Source organism: Ambystoma mexicanum, chromosome 12 (genome assembly GCF_040938575.1).
Source record: "Ambystoma mexicanum isolate Mex_15411 chromosome 12, UKY_AmexF1_1, whole genome shotgun sequence".
Taxonomy (NCBI): domain Eukaryota; kingdom Metazoa; phylum Chordata; class Amphibia; order Caudata; family Ambystomatidae; genus Ambystoma; species Ambystoma mexicanum.
Genome location: NC_090936.1, coordinates 676678134 through 676698656, shown reverse-complemented (window position 1 = coordinate 676698656; position 20523 = coordinate 676678134). Strand labels below are relative to the sequence as shown.

At 40.2% G+C, this 20523-nt stretch overlaps 1 protein-coding gene across 1 annotated transcript in view; it reads right to left on the bottom strand.

Moving 5' to 3' along the window:
- ABCD2 (ATP binding cassette subfamily D member 2) overlaps positions 1 to 20523 on the bottom strand; it is a 427364-nt gene that overhangs the window by 188901 nt on the left and 217940 nt on the right. Inside the window, exon 6 of the mRNA XM_069629213.1 lies at positions 11731 to 11876. Coding sequence (XP_069485314.1) covers positions 11731 to 11876 — 146 coding nt within the window. The remainder of the gene's footprint in view (positions 1 to 11730; positions 11877 to 20523) is intronic.

Genomic DNA, 20523 nt, shown 5'->3' with positions numbered 1-20523 from the left:
GTATGTATATTATGTTGGCCAGAAACCAATCACATCATGTGACAAACATCGCAAACACAGCACCCTTGATGTAACCAAAGGGTGTCCGTTTTGTGAAATATCCGCCATTTGCTTTTTTCCTTTCTGTAAAGAACGCCTTGCAAAATGTATTCTATGTTTCAAACTCATGCACAGTGCAAGGCCACAGTCTGCATGTTGAAAGATCAACCCAGACAGGAATGCCAGACGATACCGGAATCTATTGTTTTCCTCCCTCATGAAGTCCTTGGAGGCGAGCAGAAACTGCATCTAATCAGCGGCCCAGGTGCCGGCCTGTCTTACAAAGGCTGTAGCAATAGGCAGTTAAAGCATGAATTATATTCTTTCAGCGGTACTCCTTCGCGAAGACTGCTATTTTCTGCCTCAGAACTGTCTGACCCTTGGTTCATGAATAGAAACACTAAGATAACGTGCTAAGGAATGTTTCTCTCCTACGAACATGATATCCTTGCTGAACTAAGAGCATTATGTTCTCCATAACAAAAAGCTGTCTCTGCTACTGTTGCTAGAATAAGTATATTTAGACTGAATAGAGACTTGTCATGACATGTCATAATTGTCATTATTGTCAATCACCGAACCCTAGCCTAAAAAGATACATTATGGGCGGTTTGAATTGCCTTCAGAGATTGCATGATATGTATATATATTGTTGCTTGAGCGTTGCTCCCTCTCTTGCGTCTCACAAGGTCTGGGTACACACGTTGCGAGACGTTAGACCCCAGTCGGCTGACTGAGCATACTTTGAAATAAACCAGACTTGTTTGAAAATCGAACCTTGTGTCTGTCGTGTCACTAGTATATGGTTATTGTCCCTTAGTTTCCATATGCGTGTCTTTATAGCCTAGCACCGGAACATGTTGGTGTGACTGCTGCATAGTGATGTGGTTACTCACACACCACATTCGCTCTGCCACAGGGTGCACAAGTAGGGGTGTAGTGTGCATGGCACTTTGATTGGTCATTTGCCACCCCTTCATACACCTGTCACACTCAGGGGTGCTCTTGGTGCCCTCCCCCTTGGCTGCGGGGGGCGGAATGATGTGACACCCCATCACCTCACCTTGACTGACCTACACAGCTGCTGGGTCTGCTGACATGTGTCCCTGTCCACTGGGGCGTCTCGTGATAGGCTGACATTTGTGCACAGACATGTGCTGGCGGGAGAGGGGGTTTGTCTCACCTACTGCCTCCTGGCTGCTGACACCCGCCTATGCACCTCCAACTTCATCAATGGCCTCCATGTCAGGGACAGTGCTGCACTTCTCCGCCAGGGCAATGAGGACCAGTGGTTCCACAATTCTACCTCCAGTGGCCAGGGACTCCTAGAGGCCTTGGGACAGAAGTCCTTGCACCCTGACTCTGAGATCGTTCCAGCAGTTCCTGCAGTCCTCGCCATCACAGGGCAATGCTGGACACCGGAGTCAGCTTCTGGCTGATGGATGTTCTGCGCTTGGCCCGTGTCTTCTTCTGTCTGCTGCCGTTCAGTTTGTCACTGTGTGCCACGACCTCATAAGTGAGGGCCACCAATTCTCCTTCACTGAACTTCGGTTTGCTGAAACGATTTTTCGGCCACCTTGCCTCGGGTTCTCTCCTGTGACATTTTTGATGACTTACAGGTCTGGATGGCTGCAGGAAGTGTAGATATTTAATGGATTGCTTTTCAAAACTGCCTGCCACAATGCTTCCTGTTCTGGCGATAACGCAATTTCCGCTAGTGTTAATAGCGCCGGGATCGGCGGCAGTAGCGCTATTAGTGCTGGTTTTCCAGCAGTAGCCCTTATTTCAGCACAATTTCTGCTGGGTGCTAATAGCATTACTGCCCAAATATGTGGCACGTTCACGGAAGGTTGTGATGCACAGCTAATTGCGTTGCACAACCCAGCGGTAACTCTATTTGTGCCCGGCGGTAATTGCACTGATTTACCGCCAAACTTTTGATGAGGCCCTTTCACTTTTATTTACAACTTATCCATTTTAAGTGGGACAAGCATCTCTTTAAAACATGTTTTCTTAGACACAAAGGCAGTATCACATATATGCATTCCAGATTCTTGATTATATTAAACCTGGTCAAAAACCACTAAAATGTAATCTTACATTTTCAGAGTTTACCTCAAAGGACACATTTCTTCTAACTGCTGCAGTGAACAAAAATGTATTTGCCAAGTGCCAGGAGGACCTTTCATCCAGAGGATGCCGGCGGGATGTGGCTCTGGGGGTGGGTTTGCTTTTGTACACTTTTTTTTGTTTACAGCAACTGGAGGATAATGTGTAGCCACTTCCAATAAACTGCTACAGTGACAGAAGTGAGTGACATAGGGTGTGAAGTTTAATTGTTTGAGTCGTTGCATTGGGGCTAGGCCATGCCCATTTTATAACCCAACCGATCACCCGCCCACGCACAAGCGCTCACAATCCCCAGATAACAGCACGCTGCATAACTTGTCCAACAATTCCTATAAGAAGGTAACCTGTGATTTGTGATTATTGTGGGACTATAAAATTATGAACGTCAGTTACGCAGCGGATAGTTTACGGAAGTCTCAACTGGCTCTCTATCAGGGGTCAGATGTTTATTCGGTCCTGACTTTTTAAATCACTTTGCATTCTGACACTTGTAGCCTTGCATTCACAGGTAAAAATAACACTCTAGGAATTACACAGGAATGCACAACATAATTTACACAAGCTTACTTGAAGAATATCTCTTGGGGCCTTTATTTCTAATCATTCGGTGTGACTCAAGAAGTGTTATTTGGTATAGAAAGCATGCCATCGTTTTCAACATTGCTGGATGTAATGGGCTTTAGAATGTGCTTGCTGAGCAGGTAATTTGCATTCAGATTCTAATGTTGTGAGAGAAGAAACATATTTACTCAAACCAGTTAAATTCATGTCAGGTGTCTAGATTCCATACCCAGAGATCCAAATGCAATGAGTACATACATGTTCTTTCTATGATTCGGCCAAATCAACTTTTCATCGTTTGCATGTTAAAAAAATTAGTACCATTGCGTCAAATAGTAGTAACATGAGTTGGATAAAAGTAACAATTGATAATTAAAGTCACTTTGTGTTTCTTGCAGCGAGGTATCTTTCTTTTTGTGACTTTGGAAACAATTGTTATTTCAGGTTACTGTGGCTACTGCATTCCCTTTCCTCTCTTACTTTTACTCGTATGCCCTATGTTGTTCCTGTGTCCTTCACTTTTTCCTTCTCGTTCTGTTCCTTATCTTGCCCTCTCTCTCTCTCTCTCCCTCTCTCTCTCTCTCCCTCTCGATCTATCTCTAGGTCTAATATGTTCTGTTATATTTCTGTTGCATGTGGAAATGTTTATTGAGTTCTAGCCAAGCTGGTTAGGTGCCCAGAGTAACCAATAGCATTTTTGTCGCTGCAGTCCAACATCCTTGGGTCACGCTATTCTCATTAGAGGTTAGTACTCAGATGCAGCAGACAAGCTATGATATCCAAGGATCCAGAAGACAAGTACATGAAAAGCAATACGTTTTGCAAGAGTCAGAGGTCAAAGGCGGTGCTGACACACCCATTGCCGAATTAAACCCTGTGGAGGCCCCTACAAAGTCAAAGTTTCAGTGCCCCGCACAAATTATCTCTTTATACGTTTTTAATTTTACCAATCAACAATTTCAATAAACCAATTTTATTACACAAAACTAAACATTCACAAATATTAATGTTATCAAACAAAACATTTTTTACAAATTTTTATAAACCCACAAAATTTTAAATATTCACTTTCCTCATTTGTTTGTGGTGAAATCTTTCAGGATAAACAGCGATGACAAACAATATTTATGCTTTGTACAAGAAAAATAAAGAATTCTTAAGTCTCAGCCATAAATGAGCCAAAGTGCCTGAACAAGATAGATTTGTTCTGTTACAGCAGACAGTGAAGTTAATCAAATTTCATTATAACTAAGAAAAGTTAACTTACTTAGTAACGCAGATGTCGGGTATATAGTCGTCGGTGTTCTCGAAGCTTCTACTTGCAAATATTCTACTAGAGTCTGGAGTAGGCAGCAACTCGCGACACACTAACTCACTGAACGCTTCATTTCTGGAGGGTTCTCGTGCACACGCTCTAGTTGGAGAACACTGAACTAAGTAGTGTTCACGTCGGCCGCTAGATGGAGATGACCATCATTACTGTACATTACACGTACGTAGTTTGCACCAGATTATTTACTGACAGCTGCTAGAAGATGAGCTTTTAAGAGACAAACTGTAATGTGAATCTGATGTCTATGGTTTATTTACTTTAAGTTGTTAACGGGTACATTACATTATTACAGTATTTTCTCTATAGAGTCTTTAGTGTAAAGTTTACATTTCTTTAAGTTGATTTATTTGTTTCTATCTTTTAGAAACAATTTACGAAAGCTTGATTCTAATTTCTTTTCAAGATCCAATCAATATTATTTTGATCCGTTTTCTTAGGGCCCCTAGAAGGAGTGAGGCTCATATCCCGGTGCCTAGTTTGCCTAATTGGTAATCCGCCACTGGACACTCCATTTGGTTAGGTCACAATCACAAAATGGAATGTCTGCCATCTATTATCTTGGCTTGAGGGGTATAATACCATACCAAGCAGGACGTCTAATTCACTGGGATTTTGGTAGCCATTTGAAAAAAAATGGCTCTGTGTATTTAAACCATTACCAAACCAGTCGCTATGCTGTGATCAAGAATCACAACTCATTAGAGGGGCTCTGTCGCCAGCTTTAGCTGCAACCTTCCAGAGAACATCAGAACAGTGAGGCTCATGTGGGGCAGTTGTAAATACCTAACCTAATACAACTGCAAGACTATGGGGGTCATTACGACCCAGGCGGTAAGTACGCCAACTTTACCACCATGGTGTAAACTATGTTTACACCATGGTGGATGGCGGATTTACCGCCCCATTCCAAGGTGAGTGGGGCGGTAAATCCCCATTTCCCATTTTACCCTTCCCCATTCCCATTTTTGCCCCATAGGGCATAATGGGAGTGGGGAAGGCGCTAATTACGCCACCTTAAATTACGGTGGCGTAATTAGCACCAAGGCGTTTTAGCGCCATGGATTTTAACGGCTGCTAAAAGCAGCCGTTAAAATCGGAATCAGGCGTTAAGGGTTAACGACGGCGTTAACCGTAATGAGGCCCTATTTGTTGATGTTACAAATCGTTAAGGATGAGGAGCAGATGAAAGGCTTATGGAAGGGATGCTGTGATTCTGATCCCAAGGCTCTAAAATAAAGAACCATCATTACTTCCCACATTATCGATAGAGAAAAATGCAAAAGGAAGATTTGGGACATGCCTTCCAAACTGTACACCTCTTATTTCTTTTAACACATCATTTAGATTTGAAACTGTGAAGACATTTTGCACCAATTAGTGAACTACTTAGAATCTATCACAAGGGGCGCAGTAGCTATCAGGCCACACTTCAGTTATCAAGAACTATACAAATGATATTTAGAAATACATGAATACACTGTTCTATTGGGAATAAGGCCACACGGATATTATTAATATCATTAAGATCATTAAGTAATATCTAGTCATGTGTGAAGATTGCCTGGACTGGAAGTGAAGCTGTTAACGTTGTCTACTTACAAAAATGGAAGGGAAAAAACTCCTATCTCATTCGCAATGTACCTCAGTTGTAGGGCGACCTAACCATTTCAGTCATTACCTGTTAGGGTGCAGTATGAGGAAAATGACACGCAAGTGGCATTGTTGTTGATATAAACTGTAATCATACCAGAAAATAAAGAGTAAACTTAACTTTACCTATATCTAAGAAGGGTTTCCCTGCCTCCACTAAAATGGTTTTGGCCGTGATGTCTGTGTAAATCAATAATCCATCGTCCTGTGTCAAAAGCTTCTTCTGTCCCTTACACTTAAAACTAAACTGAAGGTTGTGCCAGTGTTCTTGGTCCAAGAGAATGACTTCCTTCACCTGGACGAGGTAGCACAATTCTGTTTGCAATTTCGTTACCAGGGGAAATTACTCCCTTCCTCTGACTTCAGTAGTTCAGAAAGGAAAAGGATTGCTGATACTCCAACCATCTGTTTCATAAAGCTCACAATTGTATTTATCCTAAGGGGAATGACTACCCTCCCCAGGAGCACTGGTTTGATCCTTCTTGTGAGTTGAACTGCCAGGAGAATGACTCCCTTATCCTGGCCTGCCTTGGCTTTGCTCTCACAGTTCACAAAACCATGGGGAATGTTGACCGACCCCATGCCTTTCTCTGGCTTAGTTTCACAGTTCACAACACCAGGAAGAATGGCTCCCTTTCCCTGGCCTGTGTCAGCATTAGTCTCATAGTTCACAACACAAACGGGAATGTCTCCCTGACGTTGGCCTTTCTCAGGTTTTATTTCACAGTTCACAACACCCGGGGGAATGACTCCCTCCCCCTGGCCCTTCTGAAGCTTTAGTTTTGTCAGATTTGGTTCACTCTCCTGCCTGCCAGGTACTGCCACGAGGTAGAGGATGTTGGACCTCTGATTTCCCACTATTTTGGTTTGGGTCCTCAACCCTGTTTTTCTGTCTCTCTTTGTGGGACAAACTTGGTTCTCACTCTCGACAAGTACTGTGACGAAAAGGAGGGTACATCAATTAATTATGCAGATACAGGGTTTCTGCATCACCCGTTACCTTCTGGACTTTCAGAACACTTGGCCGGTTCTTCCTAGGGTCTTGGGATTGTTGCGCAACATTTTCCAAACCCTCGCTTGGTGCACCTCCGTCCTTCAGCCTTCCTTCTCATGGACTCCGCCAGCGCCACCTGTTATAGCAGTTCCAGTATCCCTGTGATACCGGGAGTGGACGGTCCAGCTGGCATCTCCTTTGCACTTCCCGGGCTTTGCGGTTGCATGTCCTTGTTGGCTGCAGCTCTCTTTGTTGTGATCCTTCTTTAGTTTTTAGGACGGTCGGGCAGCCACGCCTATGCGGAAGTCAATACCCATCTGTTTCTCTCGGGGCTTCACTCGTTGTGCTTACAATGTTCTTCCTCTTTTCAGTACTGGTGTTACTTAGGATGCTTTCACTCTTCTTTGTCCTAGAAGTTGTTAGAAGAGTAATGTCCTTGGTCTTGCAACAGTACATGGTTTTAGTCAAGTAGTTATTAGATGGAAAAGTGGCTAGTGTATGTTAAAGTGTGAGGGTTCCATCAGGGCCATACCCTAGATGGTCGTCCTTATCCCCATAGTACCACCCCCGGGGGGACTATCAAGTAGCGGCAGCACCCCCCTGGCCTTATGGGAAGGGGCTCTCCCTCGGGGAGAAGCGACGACATCTAAGGATTCGTCACAGAACACTATTAAAAGAAACTAATTCAACTTATCAAATGCCATTTCTCAATGCCTTTAATAACATATTTCTTGGAATACTTGATGCCCTGTCTCATTCTAGACACTCAGAGTCTACCTGGACTCTGATTTGTCCACGGACAGACAGGTCAATGCCATTGCCGCCTCCTCAGCCTACTACTCCAAAGTCCTCAATGCTGGAAGCCCTTCCTGTCCCACCATAACTGCCTCACCATTGCCAGGGCAATTATAGGGTCAAGGCTAGACTACTGCAATGCCCTTCTCTTTGGGACCTCCAACAAAAACATTGCTAAATTGCAGCTAGTCCAAAACAACGCACTGAGGGCAGCCACAGGTACCGCAAGAAGAGACAGGGCCTCATTACGACCCTGGCGGTAAGGGGTTAGCGCCAGCGTTAGCTGCGCCGACCCCTTACCGCCAATTACGAGTTCCCTTTCCGCCATGGCGGTTTTTACACCTGCTTTTAGCGGGTGTAAAAAACCATGGCGGTAAGGGAACTTGGTGTTAATTACGCCACCGTAATTTACGGTGGCGTAATTAACGCCTTCCCCACTCCCATTATGCCCTATGGGGCAAAAATGGGAATGGGGAAGGGTAAATGGGGATTGGGGATTTACCGCCCCGCCAAGGTCGGAATGGGGCGGTAAATCCCCTTACCGCCATGGCGTTAACGTAGTTAGCACCATGGTGGTAAAGTCACGGCCCTGGCGGTAACTTACCGCCAGGGTCGTAATGAGGCCCATATCTCCGAAATCAGAAGACAGGCACACTGGCTCCCTGTCAAAGAGAGAATTGTCTTCAAAACTCTCGCCCTCACTCACAAATGCCTTCACGAACTTGCCCCTCCATACCTGACACACAGAATTACCAAGCACACCGCCACAAGACCCTTAAGATCGTGTTATGCTAATACGATTGTCACGCCCGTGACGCGTAAGGTGCACGCTGGTGGCTCCAACTTCCCCACCCAGGCAGCCATGCACTGGAACGCGCTCCCACCCCATTTAAGATTGATCGAGTCACACCAATTTTTTCGCATAGCTACCAAAACCAGGTTCTTTGTTTAAATTGCCTCTCGCTCTACTATGAATATGCAAATGTCGTTTCCTGCATCTGTGCTTGTTCCTGTGCAACCATGAGACCTTTGGTCACCTGTCTGTAAATCATAAGTCCTTCATTTTCTGTAACAGCGCTTCAATGCCTTATGGGCTGCAAGCGCGCTTTACAAATGCAAATAAACAAATAAATAAATAAATAAATTCTCCAACAAGCCCCTGTTTTATATGCATCCCCCCTCGCTCCACAGGGTTATCAAGCTAAACTCTTCCATTTTACAGTGGAGTTAGTGTCCATGGGGGATCGTGGGTACATGACACTCCTACAGCAACTTCTGCAAATGGCCTTGAAAGACGTATGTACTTTCTCTGGAGTTTCTGCTTTAAGAATGATCAGCATTACACTTGCATTTATAATAGCAATAGTTTTGTAAATACTTGTTAAACCCTGTTTCCCATATTTTATTATGAGCAAACATTGGTAAATACACAAGTAATTGTTTGGGATAACACAGAGAAAACACCTTGGGAATTCATAAAAAATTATCACTGACAACAGGAAACTAATCATGCTATAGATGATTCGGTCTAATACTAGAATCACCTCTTTCCCAGACTACCTAACCCTGACGGTCAACAATTTCCCTAATGCATTCAGTTTGCTGTAACAGTCTATCCACCATACTCTAATCGGCCACAACCTGTCCTTTATGACAAATACCTGGGAAGGTCAGACTTTTACCTTCAACTAACATGCCTATAGCTAGGGGAGATTTCTTCAACCAAACAATCCCTATTCTGTTACCAGCCAATTGAAGATCCCTTTTAGAACAATAGCGTTCAGAGCCCATTCCAAAATAGTTTCTTCAAATGTGAAATGTCCAATAGTACAAGTTGGAACTTTATCTAAATGATCTCAAATAACTTCCATATCAAACAGAGCTGGTGGAGCATTACTATTAATCAGAGAGACATTCACAATGCCCGTACTGTTCCTTTCTAAATGAGGTCTGAGCCCTAAGACATTTACACTAACCATATAAGAAACTAAAGTGTATGATTATTTTGCAAAGAGACACTGATTGCAAACAACATTTGGGCCTTCTCTGCTTCTACCCGGCATTCACACTAATCATTGTGGTGGGTTCCCCGAACTCCCTATTCTAGCATGTTGGATTAGAGGGCTGCTAGGCACGGGCTTGGCTAAGATGCTACTGAGATGTCCCTCCCAGTGAAAGGGTGAGGGGGGATCCTGCATGCTCGCTACTTCCGAAGATATGCAGTATTACCTCATCAGAGGTCATTTGGGGAAATGTTGGAGAAATCTTTATCCTCAGAACTATGGTACCAAGATGCCCTGCAGATCATACCAGTGATAAGTGAAATAATCACAAGTCTGTGAAACCCCTGCGTTCATAGACTTTAGAAAAACTGCATCTGAGCATTACCTGAAAGGGAGCTGAAGAGTGGAGGCTCACATGTGATGCACTTCAGGTAATCCAGTTCAACACCAGCTTTATCAACACCAAGAAGAGTCTGGACATGCAGCGCTGCCCACAGCATTAAACAGAGTTTCCAAGATGGTGCTGAATGCTGCGTTCTACTTTAACTCCTCACCAACCCTCATTGGTAGTGCTCAGAACTATCAGGTAATAAATCAATGAAAAGGCCACGACAATAATGATATAATAAAAGGGATTAAGACATGCTTACCGAATAGCCAACTGACCTGAGATTTGAAAGTGGAATGAGGACACCCTATACGAAGTCACTCTAGAAGTCAAGCCCCTGTTGAGGACATATGAAAGGAGCTAGGTACATCCAGAGGAGGAGAGCATCTTAGAGGAGGCCAACATGCCTGCTCATGCTCCCTCACCAAAGGGGGAGAGTACTGGAGGAAGAATCCTGAGGAGGAGTGTCTTCTAGAACAAGGCTGTAAGATATTGTGAAAAGCTAGAATGATCTAGACTGGAAAAAACCTATGCCTGGTAGAACATATTATCCAGGTCATTGGCAATGGCGCTCCCATGCCATAGGGGAAATGGAAAGCCAAAGCCTAAGGCTCACCACCAACAGCCCCAGGTAAATGGGAGAGTGGCTGACCAGTACACAGGAAAGTAATAATAGTGGAAACCAGACAAAGAGTCTAATGTGGGCAGGGGAATACCCACAACATCTGTTGGGAATCCTGAATTAAGCCAATCTCTAGGAGAGATCTGTTAAGAATCCTTAACTACACTAAGGTCTAGGGCAGACCTGTTAAGCATCCTGAACTAAGCCAAGGTCTAGGAGACCTGTTAAGAATCCTGGATAAAGGCAAGGTGTAGGGCAGTCCTGTTAAGAATCACCCTGAATCAAGCCAAGGTCTAGGACAGCTTGTTGGCACTAATGAACCGAATCCATGGAGAAGACATAAAAGAGCAAGATTGAAACAGAGAGGCCAGATGGAATGGACCAGTGTGTGAGCTAATGTACAGGAATGCAAACTGAGAACTACTCATATTAGAATAGTGATATTAGAATAGGGTTGGACTGGAAGAGTAGGTTTTTGAGCTTTTGCTTCATATATATTTCTGTTGTTGAAACAGGATAGCTTTGAGGCTAAGGAATAAAGGTTAGGTATTAGGACTATATGTTATCCATCCATTTGAAAGGCTTTTTATTTGAAGAATATGGTGTTTGTGGGAGAGACAAAGACTTAAAACAGTAGGGAACCAACTATGGCAGTTATGGTAAGGAAACTCCCAAGGTGCCCTGCACTGGTAAGAAAACATAACTTTATGTTAATGTAACCTATTGAGAAGAATCCCTATTATTTGGAGTTTTCCCATATTGGCCCTGCAGGTATTTATCCAACCGTTGATAACTACTTCAGAAAATATAATTGCGTTGAACCACTACCACTTGCATCATGTGTATCACTGCCCGGCGCACCACATCCTAGAAATCTTACAACCTCACAGTATTCCAACACTGATGCCTCCTGGAATAACAGCAACTTAAATGTAGAGCCAAACCTGGGAAAATCATCCTGCACTAACTGTTGATTTAATCCAGCAACTTTTCATGAACAGGAGCTGAAGTAGTACTACGTTCCATAAGTACTACTTATGAAAGACCATAACCTCATGCATAAAGTAGCCTTAGCATGAAGTAGTTTGTGAATTGGGAAAACAACAATTTCTCCAAAATCGTTTCTTTATCTAGGGAGCTAGTTAACATGCTATGCCACCATCCAATAAACATATGTTTTCCATTCTATGTTTCAATGCTTAGTTTTATAAATACCTCTGTGGGATGTAGAACATATTTTGAGGCGGTGGTTTGTAAAGCACTCCTTCATATACTGGCCATAGACCACTTAAAATTCTAAACAAAGAACTTTTTCCACAGCCATTGGGTCCAGTGATTAGAAGATGCATTCCTTCTTCTACCTAAAATAGTAATTCAAAAATAACTTGGTTAGAATTGCAACATTACTGTACAATTATTAAAAAACAATTTGACAGAACAAAACAAGAATCAAGATCCATGAATTAATACCGTTATCACAAAATATGGTTGTTCCATCATTCCCTTATTATATAAAGTTATTGTACTGCTTTTTGTTTCATCTTATGATATAGATGTGCTTCGATCATTAAACATTACAAAAATTGAGGGTTGCCTGGGTGGTGGTTGCGCTTTGGTTTGGATTGTACTTGATTCCTAAATTCTAGAAATTAGATAGCTGCAGTGCTGAGTGAAACAGAGATTCACCCCCTTGTCTCTATTAATTGGAGAACATAAAATAGTTGTTTCCTAGGCTCATGCGCTTATCTTCTAACAAGTTTCAAACAGAAACATATATCTCAATCAATCTTTGGTTAGATATTGTATTCATTGCGTTCAACTAGCCAACACGTGTTTTGACCACCAGTCATTTTCAAGGCTTATGATTATGCTGGAATTATCAATAATTCATATTACATAACATTAAACCATGTATAGATATGTTCAAATCACCAGCACATCATCATCCATTCATGAGAATTTAACATAAGATCATAAACATAGTCAGTGGTGAGAGGAGATATTAGCAATATTCATGCCGACACTAAAACAAAGTCCATATATTACATCATATTTAAAACAAATCAATAACCATTGTCCAAAATAATGAGTTCATCAATCAATAGTTTCAACGAATTATATAACAAATGGAAAATTCATCAGACAAAATTCCAAAATCCACCATGGAATACAATTCCAAAACCACCATAGAAAAAAGCCGTATCAGTTCAAACTCATTTGATATATAGTTTAAATATCAGCAAATTAACATTTTTGAAAAGAGAGAAAGAAATAAAATGCAAAATAATGGTCATATAATATGATTCAGAGAAAACAGAAGATTACACAGAAAAATATAGCACGAGAAAAAACAAAAAAAATGAGAGGGAAACAAGAACATGACATCAATCAATGTTCATTGGGATCAATATGAAGTTGGGTTATGGTATAGCCAAAGCTTTTGCTTCAATATAGTGTATCAGAATGCAATTATTGGTTGAATTATCACGTATTAGAAATTCCATAGGCAAAGATGGTGAGTTCCTAAAGAGCAATTGGTCACCCACACCCGTGTAAAATTAAATATGTCAGTCTAGTTGGAGACCTGAAATGCTAATATAATGAATTGTTATAATGGGTTATTGGGTTATATTTGTTACCATCTGAATGTAAATAAAATAAAAATTGAACATGTTAATAAAGTGACTGTCTCGCAGCCGCCAATTAAACTTTTATGGCATGGCCATGATGATCTCACATGCTGCGTGTGACGTCATTGTTTTATGTAAACAAAATTGTAATTGTACGTGCTGGGCACGTGGTTCATTACAATTTGTTTGGTAATTAGTTAATGAGTGATGACATTAATGGTTCAATGAAAGTAGGCAGTGGCTTGCACACTTGAATTATGTTAATGTATTTTTTGTAAATTCAACCAAGTGGTAACTACTGCTGGCTTTATTATTTATATGTTGAGAATTTTGAAGTACAACATATCTATCAATCCACTAACCGATATTTTTCAAAGATTAGACTATGGCAAAGATGTATTGAGGTACAACATATCTATCAATCCACTAATCGATATTTTTCAAAGATTAGACTATGGCGAAGATGTATTGATAGTATGGGACGGTTCAGTCCCAATATAGTAGTATATTCTCATAGTATGGGACGGTTCAGTCCATTACTTTCTTGAATTTTTCGAGTGGATCAACCAACTTAATCGATATCTAAAGTTTACCTAGACCTACAGCACTAGCCAAATAGACTTTTTAGATATCCCTATTTGGGCAGATTCCATTGAGAAAGTATTGAAAGTAATGCACAGGCATAAAATAAGCAGTGTCATGGAGCAATTTGCTATGTAATTCTATAGGTTTGCTAATTAAACTGGCACTTGTGTAGCAAAGTTAGCTATTTAAGTTACCCTGTTCAATGAAAGCACAGCTCACCCTGCATTCCTCTCTTGCCTTCAGAGCTCTCTCTACCCTCTTGTCTTTGTTCACTGCAAGTTCAAAGGGATTGATGGAGAGAGTGCAGAAAACATCCCCTTCACTCATGTGCCAAAAGGCCTGTGTGGGAGTGCTATGCACATTTTATTTTTCAAATAATTGTAAACCAGAAATAATCGGTATAATACTGTTATTAAGCTAACTGTATCCTGTCTGACAAAGACTAGTATGTGTTAGTTAATTGTTTTTTTAAAGTGTTTCAATTCCTTTTCTACAAATATAATAGGTTACATAATGCATAATTACAGTATTACTACTGTAAAACACTGCATTGTCTCCATGCTTTACAGTGATGTGTATCTAAATCTCAGTGTCAACTAGATTTCATTTTGTTGGGAAAGATGCATCATATTGACCAGTGGACATCTTTGAAAATGTACATGACCATGCGGCCAAATGCTTTGATGGCAAACCTAGTCCTGTGCCCTGCTGGTTTCATACAGCTTACAACTGGTGCTCAGCCCATGAGCTGATCCCATACTCCTTGACATTGTATTTTACCATGTTGGTTTATACCCGTTACCCTGAAAGTGAGATGGCCGCAAACTACAATTTTCTGCCTAGTTTGCCCAGTTCTCAACCTGCTATGCCATCCACTCTGCTTAGTCATTTACATAATGAATACAGAAAGCTAACTTGATATCTACTTAAAGTAGAGATCAGTAGTTTCATCCAGTCTGCACATCTACAGACCTACTACAAAACTGTACACTATAGATGGGCACCAGAGCTCACTTTGCTCTATGATTATGATTGCATTACATATTTGCACCTGCAGTAGAGAGCTGGCCAAACTGTTTTAAGAGTCTTTTTATCATATCTTATTTATTTGTGTCTGTTCATGCAGCTAACCTTTTTAAAGACACTCATCCAGGGCTCGCAAAGTATTTTCACCCACTCACATAGTTGAGTAGATTTTACGAAAGGCCAGTACCATTTGCAGGGGGTGTTGGAAACTTTTTTTAAACTTTACTTTGTTTGCAGTAAATGGCAAACAAGTTTCCCTGTGCATGTCTGGCCTCTGGGTTGTAGCAGTGTGCCAAGCTAAATTGGGTTTGTGTTGACATGCACCATTTTACAGAAAGAATTTGCAAGGCCTGGCTTATCTCACTAATGTCCTACTTCAGCGATATACAAAACTGCTGTATTGTTGCTCATTTTATATCTTGGGTACAAGTATCTTCTGGTGCCATTAAACACATTAGTACACAATTGCTAATCAAATGGGTTTGTTTGCTAATCAAGAAAAATGTAATTAGCAAACTCTGCTAATCAATTTTTGAAAACTAATGAATGCCTTGAAAGCCTTTTCATAAATCAAATGACAAAAATGCTCTTCTAAGTTTTGAGAGCTGCCACCCAGGCATTCACAAGAGAATTTACCCTTTGGACAGTTTCCTCATCATAAAAGGAACAGTACATTAGATTCTACCTTCCAAAATGTAGCAGAACGATTGAGAAAAAAACTATTGGGAAGGAACTATCTCAGGAAAATTGTAAAAAGAGCATACAAGAGATCCATCAATAATAATCAGCAAGCCTTGTTAGAATGCCGTCCTAAAACTCAAGGGAATTCAGAAATAGTCTTTGTGAGCACCTTTATTGAGAAATCTAATGCAGTGACAAAGAGCATTAAGAACCATTGGCACATTTTAACAGGAGGTGAATATCCATTGGGAAGCCCTCTGTGTGCCTACAAGAGAGCTCCAAACCTTAAAGAATTACTAACCAAAAATGACATTGCCTTAAAATCTGGTGAACAGATGAGTATTACACAAACTTGGGGGCTACCAACAGTGATTGGTCATGCTCCTAGTAGGTTTTTAAATAAATTAAGGACTCCATATGTGCATTGTGTCCTAGACACCAAGAGCGGGTGATTGCTGAATATCAAAAAGCATCCATTTGAGGCACAAACAAAGACGCATGCAACAGAGTTTTCGTTTTTCAATCATAAACAGGAAGTTGACTCCACGTTATTGAAACCAACATAGGTTTATAGGTAAAAACTTTGACAAATGTTTAAAGAATTCTTGCCAAAGTGTGTAGATGATCATTAGAACTTCTATTGTTACATCCACATTAACCTTATAAGGATTACACCACAATTGGTGATACAACAGGGGCTCCTCGACTTCAGTAATAACTGACAGTCTGGCCTACTTAGGGACTTGGTATCAAAATACAGTACTGGGTAGTGGTTATGGTTGTGTGATTTACATACATGACAAAACTACCACTTGACTTGACCAGATGTATCCTCTTTTTCTTCTCTCTTTTTCTTAGTTTCTAGATGTTGAGCAGTCCAAACATTGGTTGAGACGCTCCCCTGTAATCGTGGTCAATTTACTTTGTTCACTTGCAATACACGGTAAGCCTAAGTATGGTAGATAAAGGTACCTTCTAAGTACAACAACAGTCAACTAAGAATTCTGGCTGTTGTTTCTTGTGTCTCTCTTTTTTGTCTCCTAGGTCCGATTGTAGGTTAGACAACGATAGAGGTTGCTGACTTGGACGTGTACATGCTACGTTGATAGGTGTATGTTCACCCCATCAACAAGATTGTTATAGGAAGGGTCCAGTAGGTCCGCCTGATGAAGATCAAATGTATGTGTTTTATAGAATAAAGTGCTGAACGAGACATGTTGGGTCTTTGTAGATGAAGTATTGGAATAACAACAATACCACAGAACAACATATTTAGTTGATAAGGATTCCCTGGTTGCCATAACAGGGATTAGTCTTATTTAGGCCACAAATAGAGGTTTATGAGGTATCCCTGAAGTAAGAGAACCTCAATGGCTACTGACCACTGTGTCACCTTACACAAGATTGGTTTGAGGCGTGTGTTATGTCCTATGTCATATAGATTTGTATAGGTAGGGTGTTTGATGGTGTTCTATAAAAATTATTTTTCCCTTGTGATTACACTTTTTTATATGTTTGTATCATGTTTTAGAATTGTGTATTAGGCTTGTTTTACATATGTATTAGGTTTTATATATTAATTGTTGCCTAAATTATGTGTTCTTATAATTTGTGATTTACATGTGATTTCTAATAAAATTTGAAATATATTTTAAACAGAATTGCTTGAAACAAATTTGAGTTAAACTTGGCACCTATTTGGTCTATGGGCCAAGTTATTGTGACCTAAGAGATCAAGAAGAGTATGAGAGGCGGACGCATAGATCCTTTTTGCTAAAGATTGTCCTTAGCTTTATAGAAGGAGCTGGATCCTAGCGTCGGTAATTAGCTCCTCTAGTCTCTTGTTGGTTTTTGTTTTATTATTAAGCTCCATAACGAGAACTGATTGGATACTGTGATATGGTTCAAGATAATCACAATGGTGATCAAGGTAATTAACCCAATATGTGTATAGTCTTGAGTTAAATTATTTGATGAATGAGTTGTGCCATATTGTATCATTTACCGGTCTGGGTGCACGACTGCTCTTTTAGAAAATCACTATTCTGAAAATGATAAATGCAAATAAATCATAATATTAGTTACGTTCTGACTGCTGATACCATTTCTTCTACCATTGAATTCCTACAAAAACACTTTCATTTCATGTTCACAATTCAAACCAGTCATTAAATCTCGTAGCTTACAAATCATTCTTGATTCCAACGGCCTCAACAGAGGTTTCTGGTCCCCACCCTGTGTGCTGCATTTAGCTTTTAGCCATTTGGTGTGATTCCTGCTAATGTACGGCCAGCTGTAATCTCATATTTTGACTGTTAAGATTAGCCATGTGTTCGCGTATATGGATACGCAAATCCTGTATCATGCTCACTACGTAGACCTTTTTGCATACACATACAATAGCGTAAACTATGTATTTTGATCGACAGTTGATGAGATCTTGTACGGTTAATTTCATCCCATTATGAAATTCAAATTCTTTATAATCAGAACATGCATATTTACAGATATGGAGTTATCACATTTAAAGAAACCCTGAGGTCTCATCCAATCTTGTGCCGTGTTTTCATGTTTATCCTCAAGGGGGGAGAAATGAAGGACTTATCTTATTCCTAACAGTTAGTGCTTGTATTTAGTCAGATCTTTGTCCATTTGTAAGATATGCCAGTGTTTGTGCACCATTTTATATAAGACATTGCTAACTTTTGAGTACTTAGTGATAAGGCTCACTTGTTGTGGGTGTTCACTTTTCTTTCCCATTGTTGCATTAGAGTATGTCTTGTTGAACCCCTAATCTTATTACATGCTTTGGTTATACAATCATTGGTGTATCCTCTTTCACTAAATCTGTTACTTAGTAACTTACATTCTTCATGAAAGTCTGTGTCTAGACTGCAATTTCTCTGGGCACAATAAAATTCACCAGATGGTATATTCATGATGGTTGATTTGCAATGACAGCTTATAGCAAAGAGAGTAGAGAGTAGAATTAACCTCTGTGGGGTTTCTAAAGGTCCTGCTTTCAATTTTGTTACTCTGAATCAAGTTATGCAAATCCAAAAAGTCTATGCATTTTCGGTCACTATGACCTGTTAATTGCAAACCTAAGGCATTATGGGTGAGATAATCAACCCAATTTGGAAATATGTCAAAATTACTGTTCATGATAATGTCATCCATGAATCATTTCCACAGTATAATTTTCGGATTAAATTCAGTATTGGCCAAAGCATGAGTTTGTTCAAACTGTCCCATAAACAAGTTGGATAGCGATTTGGGCGTATTTAGCTCCCATCGCTACTCCTTTGGATTGTAGGTATTGCTCCTTATCAAATAAAAAAATATTATTTTCTAATGTTAATCTCAAAAACTCTTTGACCATTTCCACATGTTGCCTATTAGAGACTGACATTTCTGTGCAGGTGTTGTCTATTATCTTAATTGCAAGTTCATGGTCGATTGAAGTGTACAAGGGCTTCGCATTCAGTAAAAAGTTAGATTGCCAATTGATATCTGTCAACATTTGTAAAACATGTGTTGAGTCTCTAATATATGATTTTAAGGGATATTTACTTCTTTCGCCAAATTTGGTTTGAAAAGTAAATACTCATTCTTCTCTATAGTCCTTATCATCTCTAAAATATTTCCTCAATTTAATTTGGTCTTGATATTCTTTTAGAATTGCATACATTTTAGTGTAATGCTTTTGTTTAGTAGTCTCAAGGCTATCCATATCTGCTATTTCTTGTTCTAACCCGATTAATTAGTACTGTGGCTCTTGCATGTTCCCTTTATGCGTGTTCCATGATTAGTTCAATCATTACCTTCGAGCTACATATAGGTTGTCCTCCCATTTTTGTGCTAGATCTTGATCCTTAGCGTTGTTAAAATCTAGAAAATATTTACCCTTAGTCCTCTAAGAATCTTATCATTTTCTAAATAATTTGTCATAGACGCTTTCTCCCAATATTTATTGATCTCTTCCTTTGACCGCCTCTCCTTTCTTATACATTGCTGACATAAGCTTTCTGATTGCTTAGTCCTTGTCTTGAATGCACTGCTAGTGCTCCCTCTTGGTGGAAAGTGTTGCTCTATCTTCTTGATCAAGCAAATATTCTGCCATTTCTATGTGGCCCTGTTCCCAGCTGCACCTCCCAGGTGGTTTTGAAAAGTTACAAAATGTGAGGGTTGCCTGGGTGGGGTTGTGCTTAGGTTTGGATTGTACTTGATTCCTAAATTCTAGTAATGTGATAGCTGCAGTGCTCATCACAGGCAAGCGTAAAAGTTTAAATGGCGGCCGTGAGAAAGTAACTCGTGGCACGCAGGGGGTGAATCCTGACAGAACATCCATACACTTCTTTGGAGAGGAGAATATTCCTACAACTAATTAGTACGGCTGGGCACTCTGACATTATATTGTCTTTTGGAAACAATGATGAACTATATTTATTGACAAACAAATAAGCCTATTATAATATAGATATTTCACGTAATATAGACTATACATTTTACCTACTCAAATAGATATTGGACCATCAGCATAACTGTCAAGCATAACCAATCAAGAATTTGATAGAGGGGTGGCCACAGGGGTGAGCATTTCCCTCCCTTCACTTTCATGTTCAACTTTAATTTTATTTACACTCAGATGGTAACAAATAGAACCCAATAACCCATTGTAACAATAAATTATATTAGGATTTCAGGTATCCAATTAGACTCCCCTCCAAGTAATTTCAGGAACAGAACAAAATATGAGTCATCATAATAATACTACTACTTTAGACACTGTCAGCATGGCTACTAATACTTGGGTGACCCAATATAATAGAATAGGCATTTATGATATATTTAATTTTATTTTAATTTTACACAGGTGTGGGTGACCAATTGCTCTTAAGGAACTGTCAGAAAAGGTTAAACTCACCATCTTTGCCTATGGAATTTCTAATATGTGATGATTCAACCAATAATTGCATGCTGATACACTATATTGCAAAGCTTTGGATATACTATAACCTTCATATTGATCCCAATGAATATGTATGTCCTAGTCTTGATCCTCTTTGGGTTTTTTTCTTGTGCT